Source organism: Eschrichtius robustus, chromosome 7 (genome assembly GCF_028021215.1).
Source record: "Eschrichtius robustus isolate mEscRob2 chromosome 7, mEscRob2.pri, whole genome shotgun sequence".
Taxonomy (NCBI): Eukaryota; Metazoa; Chordata; class Mammalia; order Artiodactyla; family Eschrichtiidae; genus Eschrichtius; species Eschrichtius robustus.
Window position 1 is genome coordinate 110,692,208 of NC_090830.1, and position 16,586 is coordinate 110,708,793.

The following is a 16,586-nucleotide window of genomic DNA, read 5'->3' on the forward strand; positions in this document are numbered from 1 at the left end:
TAGCCACAGGTCACCCACCATTAAGACTGGGAACAATTATGTATTTAATCACATATACATATGTTCACATCATTATAGCTGTACAACCCTACTCAGTATAATGTAAATAATCCCCCACACAGATCAAATCTAGCAGTGTCATACACAGTAAATATTCAATAGTATTCCAGACAATTTATGGCAGAAATTATGTGCAAGTGAAGGGATGTTTATCAGTGCATAAAGAAAATTTAGAAACCACCAAAATTTCTCCCAAAAGGGGCCTGTTAAATAAATTATTGTGTATCTGCATAATAGAATACTATTACAGCCATTGAGATACAGGTTTATATTCATTAATACAGAACATTGTCTCATGTGTGTTGTTAAATGGGAAAAGGTTACAAAAGAGTCTGTGAAAGAATTGCAATTTTGTTAAAAAGGGAAAAATATTTTCAATGCACATATTTGAAAATGAAAAAGTCTTGAAGGTGACAAAATTCTGATTTTTTTCTTTTCTTTTCAACTTATTGTATTTTCTAGTTTTTCTCTAGTGAACATATAATATTGATATGACAAAGAATAATAAGGTGGAAAAAAGAACATTTGCTATACAACAAGAATACTCTACTACTCAGTCCTCTCTCAATTACCCTGTTAAATCCCTTTCAAATTCTTTCCTCGCTTTTTTATAATCCGACATTTCTTTCCTGACCTAATCCCTTCAAATTGCTGAAGAAAATGGGTAATAAAACACTTGAAATAACAATTTGCTAGTCTAATAAGAAAAGCCAAAAAAACCCCACCTGCTTAACAATCTGTCTAGAAAACTGAGGGGAAGCGATCTTTGTAAATTTGTTCATATTCCCACCAGGCCAAGTAGGAGGATCATTAAGTCCTGGTTTTCCATGTGACCACATCACTCCAGCCGGCCCACGCAGCCCCACCACTTCTTTTCCTTCAGCACCTATGTTACTTACTTGTATTTGGAGAAAGTTTATCCTGCTCAACGTTAAACTTTCAGCACTGTGGTCCCTGGCTGTTCTGCGGGACTCATAGCAGACTCTTCCCGGATCACCAGACTTCAGGGAAGAATCTGTTATATTTTGGTCCTAAATCGCAAAAGTAACTGAAAAAACTTTCCCTGTGCCTTTTGCTCAGTGACTGCCTTGCCTATTTTGGCAAGTAGCCTCCATCCAGCACAATCCCTACTGGGAGGGTTTCCACCTCGGGGAAACCTAGCTCAAAGCTTCCCATTTCCCCCTTCTTCTACCACGGCCTACCCAGGCCTTTAAAAAGAAGAGCAAACAAGAGTCAAGTGCCCAGAGTACAAGAGTCTGCAACTTCTTATGCTGCCAGGATAGCGAAATTAACACTAGATCCTCTGAAACACCATTTTTGAACGCTCACCAAATCCTAGAAAGGTGTGCTGTTAGGGTGTTTAAAACTATGAGGTTATTATTAATGTTGAATCTTTAGGCAGCAGAAGTGAAATAATCAAGAAGGCAAAGATAGTTTTTGTAAAATAATAATTAGAAATAAACCATCACTGTTTAATAAGCAAATTTTGATTATAATCAGCCAACAAAACTTTACATGAAAACTTTATTTTCAGACACACATCTGATGTTTTATTTACCAGGTCTCTTGAAGGAAGGTATTATTGCTCTCATTTTATAAATGAGAGCAAAAAGCAATGAAATGACTTGCCTGAGACCACGCAGCTAATAACTATTCAAAACTAGCTTCTCAAGCCGGTGCTTTCCATCAAATGTCAAGGCCTGTTCTGGGTTGCATGGTTTTTTGATATGAGTGTGGCTGTTTCCTGCACTGTATTTCCATTTTTGATAATAACATTACAGTGATGTCTCAAATTTTGCTCATTAACAGGACCCTCTGGTTATTTTTCTATCCTACTCTAGAAAACCAGACTTTCTTCAACTTCTATTAGATAGTTTACTTTTATTCCTTCCACTTATTCTCACATTTTATGTATCTTTTAGAACTGTGTACAAAACAAAACAAAAACCAGTTGATCTGAGTTATAATCCTGTTCAAAGTTTTAATTACAAAAAAATATGAAAATATTGAATAGAGAGCTACCAAGCAGACTGCTAGGAGATGGGGCAAAGTATAGAAAGCTGAAAAGCCCTCTAAAGCTTTCTTCCGTCTCAGGCAAGTCATTTCATCTGTCTGGTGCTCAGGAACAGCAAACCAAGTGGGGTGAAACCAGGTGGTTTTAGACATAAATTCATGAAACAAAACAATAATACAAAATAGAATGAACTTAAGCATTACGTATTTTGGTTACATTAATTTAAAAGGGTGAAACCAGTCTTTCAAAATAAGGATTCTTTCCACGTGTGATCCAATATTTTTATGGTAAAATCTGATTAAGCCTAGGATATCAGTTAGTACTATCTTATTTTCTAGCTGAAACCTGGGGAAAAAAACAAAACCTCAATATGAGGGAACATAAATTGGGTTTTCCCCGGGACCCCAGTCATTCATGCTGTACAGGCTTCAATGAGCTCTCGGCATCCCAATACTCACTCTGTTCCCCTATAACTCCCCTGGCTTCCATTTCTAGGGACATATGTGGAGCTGCTTCTAGATCTTGAGAGGGCAGCAGGCTCAGTGAATTAAGGTACTCAGACTACAAGTCAGAAGATCCGGGATCTAGCCCTGCCCCCATCTTACCTGACATGTTACACAACCTCTCTGGGCTGTTGTTTCCAGGTGTGTATAACACAGCAGTTGAGCCTCTTTGGTTACTTCTAGGCTCTAAAATCCTATGTACTTTCCTACTCTGTTACTTCACTTACTCCTCTTGGTTTGGTATAACTACACTAGTCTCTAACTAGCTCCACAAGGAGTGTCACTTAGTGACTAACCTGGGCAGTTAGTCACTTCCTCTCCCCGAGGCCTGCGCTATTACGGAACATAGCACAACATATTTTAAGTAGTTGTTTCCTTATTATTCCTTGAACATAACAAGCCCAGCTGGTCTCTGTGCTTTTCTGCTTACCTACTGTCATTTTAGCCCAGTTAGATGAAGGCTTCTCTAGTCCTTGGATTACTCTTTTCTCTAAACTTTATTTCTTGAGTAACAATACAAAATAATACTTACTATTTATCTTTTGATGTACATGTTCTGTGCCCTCAAATAGAATATTTCACTGGATAACAAATATTCATTGAGTACCTACTATACGCTATGTAAGGGTCTGGAAACACCACCTTCACTGCCATCATGGAGATTAGAGTCTACTGAACTTTTCTGCATACCTAATCTGTACCTAATCTACAATAGGTAGCACAGCAACCAGCACTTAAGAGAAGGCACCAATTGTTATTATTATTTAGAGTGCCCTACACATTGCTCTGCATGACTGTGATGATAAACACTATGCAAAGATTTTAAAAAATCATTAAATATCCTAACTTTTGTTTGTCTTAACTACTTAGCTGCCACACCTATGACACTGGGGTAAATAAGGTTTCAATCTTTCCCTGAGGGGCGGAGGGTGGAGAGCAGAGGAAACTGAATTCCATATCTCCAAATCACTGAGGAAAGGACTAGAGGAATTCTACAAAAATTTTTGTCTAAGTATTGCTGTGAGGTCAATGGTAAGTGGAAACATCTCCATATTTCAGTAGATGCTAAGATGCACACTTCTTCATATTTTAACATTTCAGAAATGGAGGTGTGTTTTCCAATCAATAGCATGTTAATTAAAGTCTTCCAGGGACTTCCCTGGTGGTCCAGTGGATAAGACTCCACGCTCCCAATGCAGGGGGCCGGGGTTCGATCCCTGTTTGGGGAACTAGATCCTGCATGCATGTCACAACTAAGAGCCCGCATGATGCAACTAAGGGCCCACATGCTGCAAGTAAAAATCCTGCATACCACAACAAAGATCCCGTGTGCCACAACTAAGAAGCCCACGTGCTGCAACTAAGACCCAGGGCAGCCAAAAATAAAAATTAATTAATTAATTATTTTAAAAAAGGAACTAGTTAAAAAAAATGAAGTCTTCTAATTAGAAGTCTTTCTTTTTTTTAATTTTTAAAAATTTATTTATTTTTATTAAAAAAAATGTTTTCTTTCATTTTTGGCCATGCCACTCGTCTTGTGGGATCTTAGTTCCCCAACCACAGACCAGGGATTGAACTCGGGCCCTTGGCAGTGAAAGCACTGAGTCCTAACCACTGGACCACTGGGGAATTCCCTCTTCTTTCTTTCTAATGCTACATAAATTATTCAGTGTCTTACAATAGATGGTGTTTTAGATTCAACAAAATGCAATATATTTCATCTGTTTGCCTCCTCTCAGCTTATGATTTGAAGGGTTTTCTTGACACCATGGAATGAGGTCCATGATCTAGAATCTAGCCCTGCTCCCTGCTGTGCGGCCATGTACACAAATGTGTATCTTCCCACCAGAAATGACTTGCATTGCACTGTCACACCCCTGTGACTTGACAGCCTGATGTTTACACAGTTCGGGCACATTCTGGTTTCTCAGGAAATATCAAATTGGAAAACTCTGTGGTGTTAGGGAGGGAGTGTCAAGTTTCTGAGCTCCCAGCCCAACATTCCTTTGAAGGCTGGGCCTGCCATGGCACTGAAAGTTAGCTGCTTGGATTCACCCCCACCCCACTGCCCCCCTTCAACATCCTCAGGTCCGCAGGAATGACAATGCCCTAGAATACTGCCTCTTCCTATCCTACCTCAATTTCTTGCCTTTCCTGGTTATCTTTTTGCTTTTACAGAGACCTGGGATCTCCCCAGAGCAATAGTCCTTTATCGTTGATGAAACATTACGTAAAAATAATGTAGGTAACAGCTTGTGGAGAAAGCAGACAGTCTAGCTTACTGAGACTACCACACATGATCCCAGTAGGCAGCACCGCCTTACTTTCTCTAAAGCTTCGATTATCTCCCAACTCTTGACAAAATAGGGCCCTTCATTTATTTCCTTTTGCCTCCACATATTTTCTCATTCCCTCTTCTTTGCTTCCTACCTACCCATCTATCTTCAAACAAGCACTGACACCTGATTTTAAAAAGTAAATACACGAAAACTTTGTTCAACTCTGTGCCCCCCTCAGCCACAGTCACACCTCTTTGATTCTTTCTATGAAAGGTCTTGAAAGAGTGGTCTTCATGCCCTCCCTCTATGACCTCCCTCCCCCATCTAAATCCTTTGCAAGTAATTCTGCGTCATCACCATATTCCGGTAATACTGCCTTTTCAGTCAACCGATACCCTCCTCAACAAATCCACAGCATCAGCCTTGACTTCCCTCTGGCATCTGAAAGTGCTGGCCATTCTCTCCTACTCTACGCCCTCCGGTTTTCTTCTGCCCTCCCCTAGTGTTCCTGCCCATCTCTCCTCCTCCTGTCCCACGCTGTGGGCGTCCCCTAAGCCCAGTTCTCAGACGCTTGTGCTCTCCCCAGCCATTCCCATCCTCAGAGAAGTCATCCACTCACAGTGTCAGTGATCACATCTCAGAGGGTGAATCACCATGTGCAGGTCCAGCTCTGACTTCTTCCTCAGGTTCTGGTCCAAACTCCCATCTGGTGTGTAAGATTTCAATACGCTAGTTCTTCCCCACACTGTGTTCCTCTTTGTCACCACAACTCTGCATCTCTGCTCACAGGCCTTCCCCAACCGGGAATTTTCTCCTTGCTTCTCTCTTCCTATCTCAACCCCACTACTCCTTTAAGCTTTAGCTCAAATTCAAACATCTTCCTAACGTCTTTTCCAGTAACTCAAGTAAAAACTGAGCTTTTCCTCTTCTGATTGTCCATAGCATTAACTGTCTATGCTAGATAGTTCTGTACTTTAATTATTCATATTTTTACGTTTTGTCTCTTCAACTGATCTATAAACTCCTGTGGGGGGGAGGGGTGGGGGGGAAGGTATCCTTCCCTGGATACCCCAATGCTTGGTACAGTGCTAAGTACAAACACTAGTTAATAAACACCTGTTGAACTGCGTTCAAAGGGGATATGGGATCTATGTGTTGGTATAGTATGATTGATGATGATGATGATGATGATAGCAGCTCATGTTTATTTAGCATTTACTATGTGCCAGGCTCTGTTGCACTATTCTAAATATTTGCACATCTATAAACTCACCTATTCCTCATAATACTGTCATGTACGTACATTATCTGGTTTTGTTGATGAGGAAACTGCAGCATAGAGAGAATAAATAATTTACACAAAGTTACACAGGTAGCAGGGCCAAGGTGGGGGAAGGTACCTAATAGTTCTTCTTATTGCAGTTATAAAATTGTATTTGATTCATTTGCTTTTATACGCTGCTTTCTGTTCAAAACTGTGAGCTCCTGAAGGCAGGCACAAGTCTTGCTCATCTTATCCAATGTCTCATTAGGGACACGGCTTGCATTTGGGGCAGAACAATTCTTCACTGTGTAGGATGGTCCTACACCCTGAAGACATTTAGTGTCCCTGGTCCTTGCCTCATAAATGCAAGTAGTCCCCTGCACCCTGCCATTGTGACAACCAAAAGATATCTCCACCCATTTCCAAATGCTGGGGCTGAGCCCGCCAAGCCTCAGAAAGCCTGCCGCCTCCAGAGCCCTCTACATACCAAATCGGCACCATCAACAGTCCCTAGAGCTCTGATTTAAGCTAGGTGATTCCCCATCCCAGCCTTCACCACTGCTGTTTGGACCATGGATGGATACCTAATCAATGAACGGTTAATTCATATGATGAGGCCTAACTAAAAAACTCAAGCTGAGTCAATTATACTCTCTCCTGGGAATTTGAATTAAGAACTACCAGGCAGATTAGACAGAACAGAGGCAGAAGCTGCAAGAATGCCCCAGAGAGTGTTGGGACAACTATGGTTATGTGCAATCTAGTGAAGGAGTAGAAAATATAAGTGGAAGGTGTTGGTCTGTGGTTAGAGAAGACCAAGGCAGAGGCTCAGAGAACAGCAAAAACATCTTGAGGAAAGACGGCCTGTGAGAGAGGGATACAGAGAAAGGGAATAGCTGGTCCACGGGGTACCTGGCGTCAGTCCACTTGTACTAGAACAATAGCCTTAGCCCTCCTCCGGGTCTTAAGGTCGTTTCTGTCTAACCAGAACATAGTACAGTGTTTGGTACTCAGTAAATTTGTTAGATAAAGATACATGAATGGCTCATGTTTGTTAAAACAGAACCAAATTAGAATAAAAGCTGCAAAAAGGGCTCTGAAAACTGTAAAGCATGTAAATTAAAGTGGTACCACTATTACTACTGCTGATGATGAAATGTCACAGTTCATTCTGCTGAACTTTTGTTACTGCCCAGTTAATTCCTAGGAACAGGCCCCTGGTCTCTGAAGGGGCAGAGACCTCTTGGCACCTGCTATACTTACAGCTTGTAATCAGCCTATGAAATTAAGAAGGATACAAAGCTAATGCCTTGGGGACTTCCCTTGTGGTCCAGTGGTTAAGAGTCCGCCTTCCAATGCAGGGGATGCGGGTTCAATCCCTGGTCAGGGAACTAAGATCCCACATGCTGTGAGGCAACTAAGCCCCCGTGCTCTGGAGCCCACATGCCACAACTAGAGAGAAGCCCGTGTGCCGCAATGAAAGATCCCGCATGCCGCAATGAAAGATCCCGCATGCCACAATGAAGATTCCGTGTGCCACATCTAAGACCCAATGTAACCAAATAAATAATAAATAAATATTAAAAAAAAAAAAAGCTAATGTCTTGGATTGACTGGCAGATATTTTATTCCAGTAGTTTGAATACAGACTATAGCTATAGAGATATATTCACATACTTGCAATGAAAAGAAACCTTGACTCTGAGAGTCTTAAAAACTTTGAACTCTCTGTGTAACACTGGGAAAAATGCCTTCAAATCTGCGCAGGTTTTTATCTTGGGAGAAAAACAAAACAAGAAGATTTTCTTGCTCCACTGCAATTACTGTCCAAACTTTTAAGGAATCGCTTTTACAGTAGGCCCTCTGTATCCACAGGTTCTGCATCTGCCGATTCAACCAACTGCAGAGCGAAAATATTTTTTAAATCCACAAAGTTCCAAAGCAAAACTTGAATTTGCTACACTGGCAACTGTTTACACAGTATTTACATTGTATTTACAGCCATTTACAGAGTATTAGGTGTTATAAGTAATTGAGATGATTTAAAGTATATGGGAGGATGTGCATTACGTTACCTGCAAATACTATGCCATTTTATCGAAGGGACTTGAGCATCTGTGGATTTTGGTATCTGCAAGGGTGTGAGGGTGGGGGTAGGGTGTTGGTCTTGGAACCAACCCCTCGCAGATACAGATACCAAGAGATGACTATATATCCCTCATCACCACTTCCCTCCTAAACTCCCCGTAATATGCCTTGTGTCTCTGTTGCTCCTGTTCCTCACCTCATGTCCCAAATGCAAAGGTCTTTACTTAGAACACATCCTCTCATAGCTTTGCCGCATGTAACACAGTTGAACCCAATCCATTTGAAGCCCCTCTCTGGCTCCCCTAACACAATACTTTTCTGTTCTTCTAAGTTCATTTATTTGAAATGAACCTAAACCTGCACTTCTGGCTTTAACTGTGGTGCTGTAGTAAAAGCACTGGTCTGGGCATCAAGAGACCCAGTTTCTATTCCTGGTCTAAGGATTGACCAGTTACCTTGGCCACACGGTTCAAATTCTCTGAGCTCTGTCTCTTCATTTATAAACTGAGTGAGTGGGATTTAAGTATTTTTTCATACTGTGACTCACATTTTACATTGTGGTTCAGTAGATACATACATACATTTATCTAATCCATGTATGTATGTGTATATACACACACTCAGGAGTATTACATGCTTACTTTTACTACATGAGATGTACTTGAAACTTTCTATTCATTTCTATTCTATTTTTCAAAAAATGCTAGTTGTAACCCACTAAATAGACTTCAAAACCCAATCACGGGTGGTTACCCACATGTATAAAATACTGGACTTGTTGAAATGTCAGGTTCCTTCTAGTAATAATATAAGAGGATTTTGTGTTGTAGCCTTCCAACCTTGAACCATTAGCCTTAACTCACATCTGAATTCCAGCTTCCTATTTCTCTCTGTAAGAGTTCTTCATTTAGATATCTTAATATCACTTAAATTAACCTAGTTAACATGGAATTTGAAGCACCAGGTCCCCTTCCCATCATAACTATTTATGTTATTAGCAAGTGTAAAATCCTAGTGTTGACTTTTGGTCTAGTAATGGTAGAGTAACCTACACCGTACTAACCTCCCTATTGAAAATTATTAGCAACTCTGGACAAGATTTTTTTTTTTTTAAATAACTGTGTGAAGACACTAGAAAGCCACCAAAAGCAGCCAGAAACTGGAGGGGATACGACTCGAAACATGGATAGAAAACTAGGTAAGATCCCTATTTACCTGATACCTCCTCCCCCTACCCCAAGGCAATCCCTAGTCTTTCAGCATGCTGGAGAATAAAGCAAAAACGGAGAGCCAACAAGTGGTAATCTCATTGGGCTGCAGAGTCAAAAAGGTTCTGGGGCTCTGAAGTGGCTTGATATTAAGGGAGAAATCCTGCAAAAGAGGAAGCTGCAGAGAGGACAGCCCCAAAATCTATGCAGAAATTCCCTTCAAATCCTTGAACTGTGCACGCAGTGATGAGACTCCAGGGAACCCAGCAGAAAGCGATAACAGCTGGAGGCTAAAGAGCCCGGCAGATATTCACAACTCTCTGCAGCTGGGAAGACAGTTTGAAATCTGAGTCCCTTCAAATTAGGAAGTTCAATAAATATGTCCAGTGTTCCACTTAGAAACCTCTGCAGAGCTGCACCTTAGGAGTAAGGCCCACCTCCCAGGACGAGGAGCCACACCCTAGGACTAAGGGCAAAACCATAACAAACCTGCCCTAACAAAACTCTAAGCTTGAGGCCTTCACAGGAGAAACTGATACGACAGGTGAGGGGAAGTAAAAATCCTGGCAGAACAACTTGGTTTCTAGCCTGGGAGATGGTCGAGGAGCAGGCACTGAACAGCGCTTTGTTTCTCAGATGCAGCAGCCGGAGGGTGGGGAAGAGTGGGAGAGAGGAAGGCATGGGCATTCCACTTGGATAATTACACCTGCAAACACAGGGTCCAAGGGCAGATGTCTGTCCAGTTGTGGGGGGGGGGGTGTCAATCTGGATCTCAGCAGGGCAGGGACCATGCAGTGACAGTCGGGGTAGGGGAAGGACTTGTAAGGGGGAAGAGAGGTGGGTAGATAAAAGATGAAGAAATCATAACTTATGAGCACCTACTATGTTCCAGACATGTGATTAAGTGTCTTATTTATATTATCTCACTATGAGACAGGTATGATCATCTTCATTTTACAAATAAGAAATCCAAAGCTCAGAGAAGCTAAGTAATTCACCTAAAGTTACACTGTTAGTAAATGGTGGAGCTGAGATGTGAATTCAAGGCAGAAGACCAACTCCAAAGCTTGTTTCCTTTCTGTAATCAACTGTTGTGACTGTGTAACTTTCAGGAAGGGCAGTGGCACATGTGCTGTAAAACAGCTAGCAAAGAACATCAGAAAACAAAAAGATCTCTGGAACAGACTAAGATTTTGTTACAAGTCAAGGAGGATATTAGCGGTATAAAAAGGGGTGTCAATATGAATATACTATCAAAAGTTAAGTCCTCAAGTAGAGAGAGAGTTGTAAAAATGGAAATGGTATAAGGTGGAACTGAGCTGATTTCAGAGAGCTCATAGGGCATATTACAACACTCCAGAGAGAAGGGTTTGACTCCTAAGTCAAACAGAATAAACACAATTAGGAGGCTTAATACAATAAGGAACTAAAGATAGGAAACAAAGTTCATCTAAGGAATGGCTGTGGGGGAAGGGAAAAGGAACGATGCAAAAACTAACCTAAGGAATCACAGGATCAGATTTTTTTTTGAGCTGGAAGGAATTTAGAAGTCATCCAATCCCTATCATTTCAGAGCAAAAATGCACCTAGGAAAAAACACCTAGCTGCTAAATATCTCAGCCTCCCAACTAAAGCCGGGTTTCATTCTTATCTTTATAAATACAGGTAGAAAGCCTGCTTTGTCCAAAATGGTGCCCTGGAAATTCAAGTTAAGTCAAGCCTGTGTTGAAAGACCACTGGATAAACCACTGGCAGTTCCAGAATCACTCCAGGGACTTATGTTTTCAGTGGCCCCCACCACAAATCTAACCGGTGGGCCTATTCTGAAGGAGACCTGGATGAGAAAGCTTCACTTGGGAGGAAGGTGTGACATGGATTTTCCAGAACGTTCACACTTTCTGACTCTAATCCTTCTCCTATCATCATATGCTGGACGCCCCCCAAATTGGCCAAAACCAGAAAGTCTGCTTGGCATGAGTATAACACATATTTAAAAAAAAAAAATTAAAGATTTAACAGGAACAACAACAAAATAAAATAAACATAGTTCATTTGAGACCTGGAGAAGAGAAGACAAACTGGCAAGAAAGAAAGAACCTCTAATGATGAAAGACTCTTTAATATCCCCATTTTACAGATACCTTAGTTAAAGCTCAGTGAGATGAAGCCATCTGAATACCTAACATGTACAAAGCACCATGAAGAATATAAATAATCTTCTCATTTCCACAAGGGTTTTAGTGCTCACCATTCACTTAAGATTCCTGAATGTCAAGGAATGAACAAACTATAAAACAAGTTAAGTCTTCCTTCCCCCTAATGTCTAAAGTGCAGGGATTGAGAGAAAGAAGATGCCAGGAAAAAAAGTTTTCACTTGGTGCCCTGGTAAAGAACTTGCCATCTCCATAAGACAAACAAAAGATATTAAAGTAAAAAAGGAAAGATACCTGGGATTAGAGACCCTGACAAAAACCAAGAAAGGTAAAGGAGAGTTCCCATGACGACAGTCTGATTTTGAAAGCCATGTCGCAAATTTACAGCACTATGCACACACTCGCTCTGTGACGTGCCGCCCAGAAGAATTAAATCTCTAAGGCTGTTCTCACTCAAGATACACTTAATAAGAATTTTGGGGGCCAGGTTCCTTAAGTATACAAATGTACCTGGTACCTGGTAGAACCATCACCCCTTTTATCTATTTCCAGGTCTTATCCCCTAAGAAGGCTGGCTGAGTTCATACCTTGGGCTCTCTTCCTGTTTTGCACAAATTCTGAGCGTCTCAGGGTGCTGGGTGCTGTGCTGCGGAAGCAGCTATTCCTTTTCCAAGTCTCCAGGCCATTTAATTTTCTCTCTTCCTCTAAATGCCAGCTATTCTTCTCTAATGAAGTGTCCCAAGGAATGCCACGATGATGTTCTCCTTGGTTCCCCCCGGTCCCCTGATTCCACAGACCCTCCGGGATGACCCCTCTGCTCCCAGGTGCCATCATTCCTAGTCTGTCAATGCCATTACACTCCAAAGTCTTCATCTGGTGGAGAGAATCTGTTCCTCTGTAATTCTGAAATTTATATTCACAGTTTGCAAATAGAGTATCAGAGCCTCTATTCTCCATATCAAAATTACTCTGATCCCCGGCATGAGTCTTCACTTTGAGATCGATTTTATCATTTTGATAAACATTCCTGTCCCTGTCACAGTATTTGACAAATTCATTACCTTCACTGACACCATTCAAGTCTGGGAAGTCCGCAGACTGACCATTAGTATAATTCCCAGGAACGTGATGTAAATCATTGAGGTCTCTATAATAAAAATTAGTTTCTTTACAATCCTCAAGATTGTAATTAAAATTCCTACGGTCTACATGCCGGTGTTGAAGCTGACCAAAATTCTCCACAGAATCATCCAAACCCCTGTAGCCAGTCCATTGTGCAGTTTCTTTAGAGTCCTCAGGATTACGATTCAGATTCTTATGATTTACGCAGCCATTCGTCTCCCCATATCCTCCAGCTTTCCAGGTTACATCTGGGCTTCCTGCAAACGAATCATCCTTAGTCGCAGGGTTTGGATTCCCATAATCTACGTTTTCTGAATTCTTATAATCATTACAGCCTGGAGTCACACTTCCGTGGTACATACAGTCCTTTCTACTTTCCTTTGATTCCTCATTGTCCATACAGCTTGGTTCACTCTGCTCAAAATCCCAGTATCCACAATGCCTTTTTCTGTAGGGCCGATTCTGCCCTGTGGTCTGGTATCTGGAATCCAAGTCACCTTCTCTGTAAAGTCCATCCAGCGCTGTAACGTCCCTTTTCTGTAGATTCCTGCAATCTTCACACTCCCAGCTGGAGCTCCAGTGCCCTTTCTCCTCCAGTTCTCTTTCTTTCCTCATCTCGTGGGTTTCACACATATTCACTGTGCTCAAAGACACACGCTTTATCGCTCTCTTCCATGGGCCTGGGTTGAGCTGAGATGTGGACAGGTGCAGTGTAGCCTAAGGCTGAATCTGTCCTTCTTAAAGTGTCTTAAAATGTCTCCCAAAGCACTTTAAACGTTCTTCTTGCTACTCCAGTTGGAGCACGGGGAGATGTGAGGTTATTTCGACCTCAGGATCCAATCAGTGAGCTGCTCTATCTTTCCCCAGGGAGCCCAGAAGGTAATTAGTAACTAGCGTTCACGTGATTGGAGTTGGCAGTTTTGTTTGGTGTTTCCCTCAAGCTAGTCAAACTGGCTTGGCTGCTTTATGAGCTGAAGGTAAGAAGCATTTTTTTGCAGAAAAAGCAGAGTGAAAGAGAAACAGCCCCCTTTCAAAGCCCCAGGTAAGATCATGTAACCGTCTCATCTGCCTCTTTAATCCTTTAGTAATCAATCAGGGGTATGAATAAATGCCTTCATGTGCAGCTCAAACGGGACCTCCACTACCTGTCCTTCGAGTTTGGCTTTCTACTCTCCCTTGGACATCTGAAACTCTTCGGGACTCCCTTCCCTTTAGTTAGAGGCAGGACTCTTCCGCCTTTGAGAGCTTTGCTTTTATGGGATTCAGGTTACCCGTTAGTGTATACTCAAATCACAAGCTGTTCAAGCTCCTGTCTGCAGACACACTGGCTTATCCCACTCAGGAAAGAAAAAGTACATCTTTTATTCTGATCTGGTGTATGGTTAATTTTATAGGGTAAAAACTCTTTCCCAGAGGAATACAGTTATGTATGCTTTCACACTTTCCTTGATACTTGTCATGCCAGAGAAGCATCAAAACCATTCATCTCCTAAATCTCTTTTCCATCTAATTCATATAGCATATTTAGGAACTGGAGAATGAGGCTGGAAATCAGAAAGGTGGGTATAAAAGTACCATTTTGAATTCATCAAACATTAGATTATTTTATGTGAAGCACTGTGGAAGAGAAAAGGATGAAGTTGGTCTCTGCCTCTTACGATGCAGGAGCAACACACTATCAAGTAAGTAAGACTGCACGTGAAAAGTGCTGTAACAAACACCAATGGCAATGGCAACAAAGCAGAAGTCCCTGGTGGGACAACTGGAGGTTTCATGGAAGTGGTAGCATTTGAGCTGTGCCTTCAAGCATAAGCAGGGTTTCCAAAGACTTTCCACATATGGAGAACTAGGTAATGGGGAACACTCTGAAAGAATACATGTGGAAAAAGTAACAGGGATCATGCTGGAGGGGTAGGTTGCAGCAGATCCCAAGGGACTCGAATGCCACTTATTTTATTCAATGGATAATAAAGAGTCACTGAAGGTTTCTGAATAGGGGAGTGACATGCTAAGAGAGTCTTTAGTAAGATTACTCTTTTAGCTATCTGGTCATCTATCAAGTATCCTTGAACTTTTATCTAATCCCTATTTGTGAAACAATGTAACGTACCCTAAGGAGACCAGGGTTATATGCTTTGTCAATAATAAGATGTTTACTCTTGGGTAAACCACTTATTCTCTCTGGGACTCAACGGACCCAACTATAAAATGAGGCAGCTGGCCTCAATGACATCTTTGATTCCTTCAGTTTTAAAAATCCATGCTTCTATTTTCCTTGCAACTCCTTTTTCCTTTCCTCAAATACCTAATGTGCTGTTACACACCTTTTAGGCTCCACACTAATAGTTACTGAATGAACCTCTAGATTTTTAAATCTGATTTTCATGCAAAGGTTTTTGTTCCATAGTTCTGTTGCAGTAGTAGCAACAGCCCTGGCAGCTGCCGTGTTGTCAAGTGTGTATTAAGTGCCAGGATCAGGATGAGGGGCTAGGAAGTTGATATAAATGTTCTTTGATCTTCACTAACTGTAAGGAGGATATTATATTATCTTTATTTTACCACAGATAAAGAAAGAATCTCTGAGACTTTGAAAAACCTGTCCAAGATCACATAAACCAGTACAAGGAGGGGCCATAATTTGAACCCAGATCTGTCTGACTTCACGGCACTAGACTCAGAGGAGTATCTCAAAAACATAGGAAAGCCTTAATTTCCCTCAAACCAAGTAAACAAACAAGTACACTCCATCATGGTCTAATTCAGGGGTGGACCACTGCCGAGGCAAGTGTGCGCACACCTCGCCCCACGCTGCCGTTCCGTCTTTGTCTCCAGTCCTGGCCTACTTCCACCCTGCCCCAGTGCTGATCCTCACCACCCAACTGCGATGAGCACTGGTACCAGCACAGTCACAGAAAGACTGTCCAGTATCGACTGGCTCAATCATCTAAAACCTACTGCCTAAACCCGATAAAGACTGTGATTTGGTTCACAAACCAATAGGATGACAACGTAATTTGGGAGGACAGCTTTGACTATGAGTTATACAGAGGAACAGTGTAAAAGAGGGCACACGGGAGGAGGAATCAGGACAGCTAGCTTCTAGAAGTTCAATTTCTGCTAATAACCAGTTTGTAGCTATGCTTAACTTCTCTGGCTGTCAGTTTTCTTATACGTAAAATGAAGAAGTTAACAGTTTCTCTGCCACTTTAAATCTAAAATTCTACAATCTTACTTATTTCTAAGTTAAAAGTAAAGATATATCTTTCCCTAACTGTTATGGAAAACAGAGTTTCCTTTGGCAACTTAAAGTCTTTGATAAAGCTAGCATGATAAGAAACACACCTAGTAAATCCACGAAGAGAACAGATAAAAAGAGGATAAATTACAGGTAAGAAGGATACTCGTTATAAAACAATCCAGTAGTAAAGGTTACACAAAGGTAAAAAGAAATGACCTTTGGATGAGTGGAGAGTGAATAGCTGGTTATAATATGGAGCTCCCCTCTCCCCACCTCACCCCCTCTTCTCTTTTTCTAAGCCCTACTGCCTGTGGGACTTTAAAGATATAGCCTGTATAAAAATGTAAACTGCCTCAGGTTTGCCTCATTACTGAGAACCAGAACTAATCAAAAGCTGTGAATGGGCTGCTCTTTTCATGTGATAAATCTGTGTGCAAAGAAATGTGGCCCAAGGGAACGAGGAGCATAAAGGAGGAATAACTTTCCTATTTTTCTCAGTCCTAGTCCTACTGGTGAAATACAGCTTTGTAGATAGTTATCTTCCCTTTCACTTGATACAAGTCACATTCCACAGGCCCTCTTCAAAAGCCCTGAGCCGCACTCTGCCATGATGTTTGTTACTTGTTACTACAGGGTGGGCGATCAGCTACAATGACC

General features: G+C 41.4%; 1 protein-coding gene across 4 annotated transcripts in view; it reads right to left on the reverse strand.

Annotated features, from left to right (window-relative positions):
- DNMBP (dynamin binding protein) overlaps window positions 1-16,586 on the reverse strand; it is a 123,206-nt gene that overhangs the window by 38,258 nt on the left and 68,362 nt on the right. The window contains exon 1 of one of the 4 annotated variants that reach the window (XM_068548359.1): window positions 12,157-13,324. The exons of 2 other annotated variants lie outside the window; for them this stretch is intronic. In XM_068548359.1, the coding sequence (XP_068404460.1) occupies window positions 12,157-13,324 (1,168 nt within the window). Of the gene's footprint in view, window positions 1-5,475; window positions 5,546-12,156; window positions 13,325-16,586 lie in introns of those variants that run through there. One more of the 4 variants, XM_068548360.1, reaches the window with a different exon arrangement.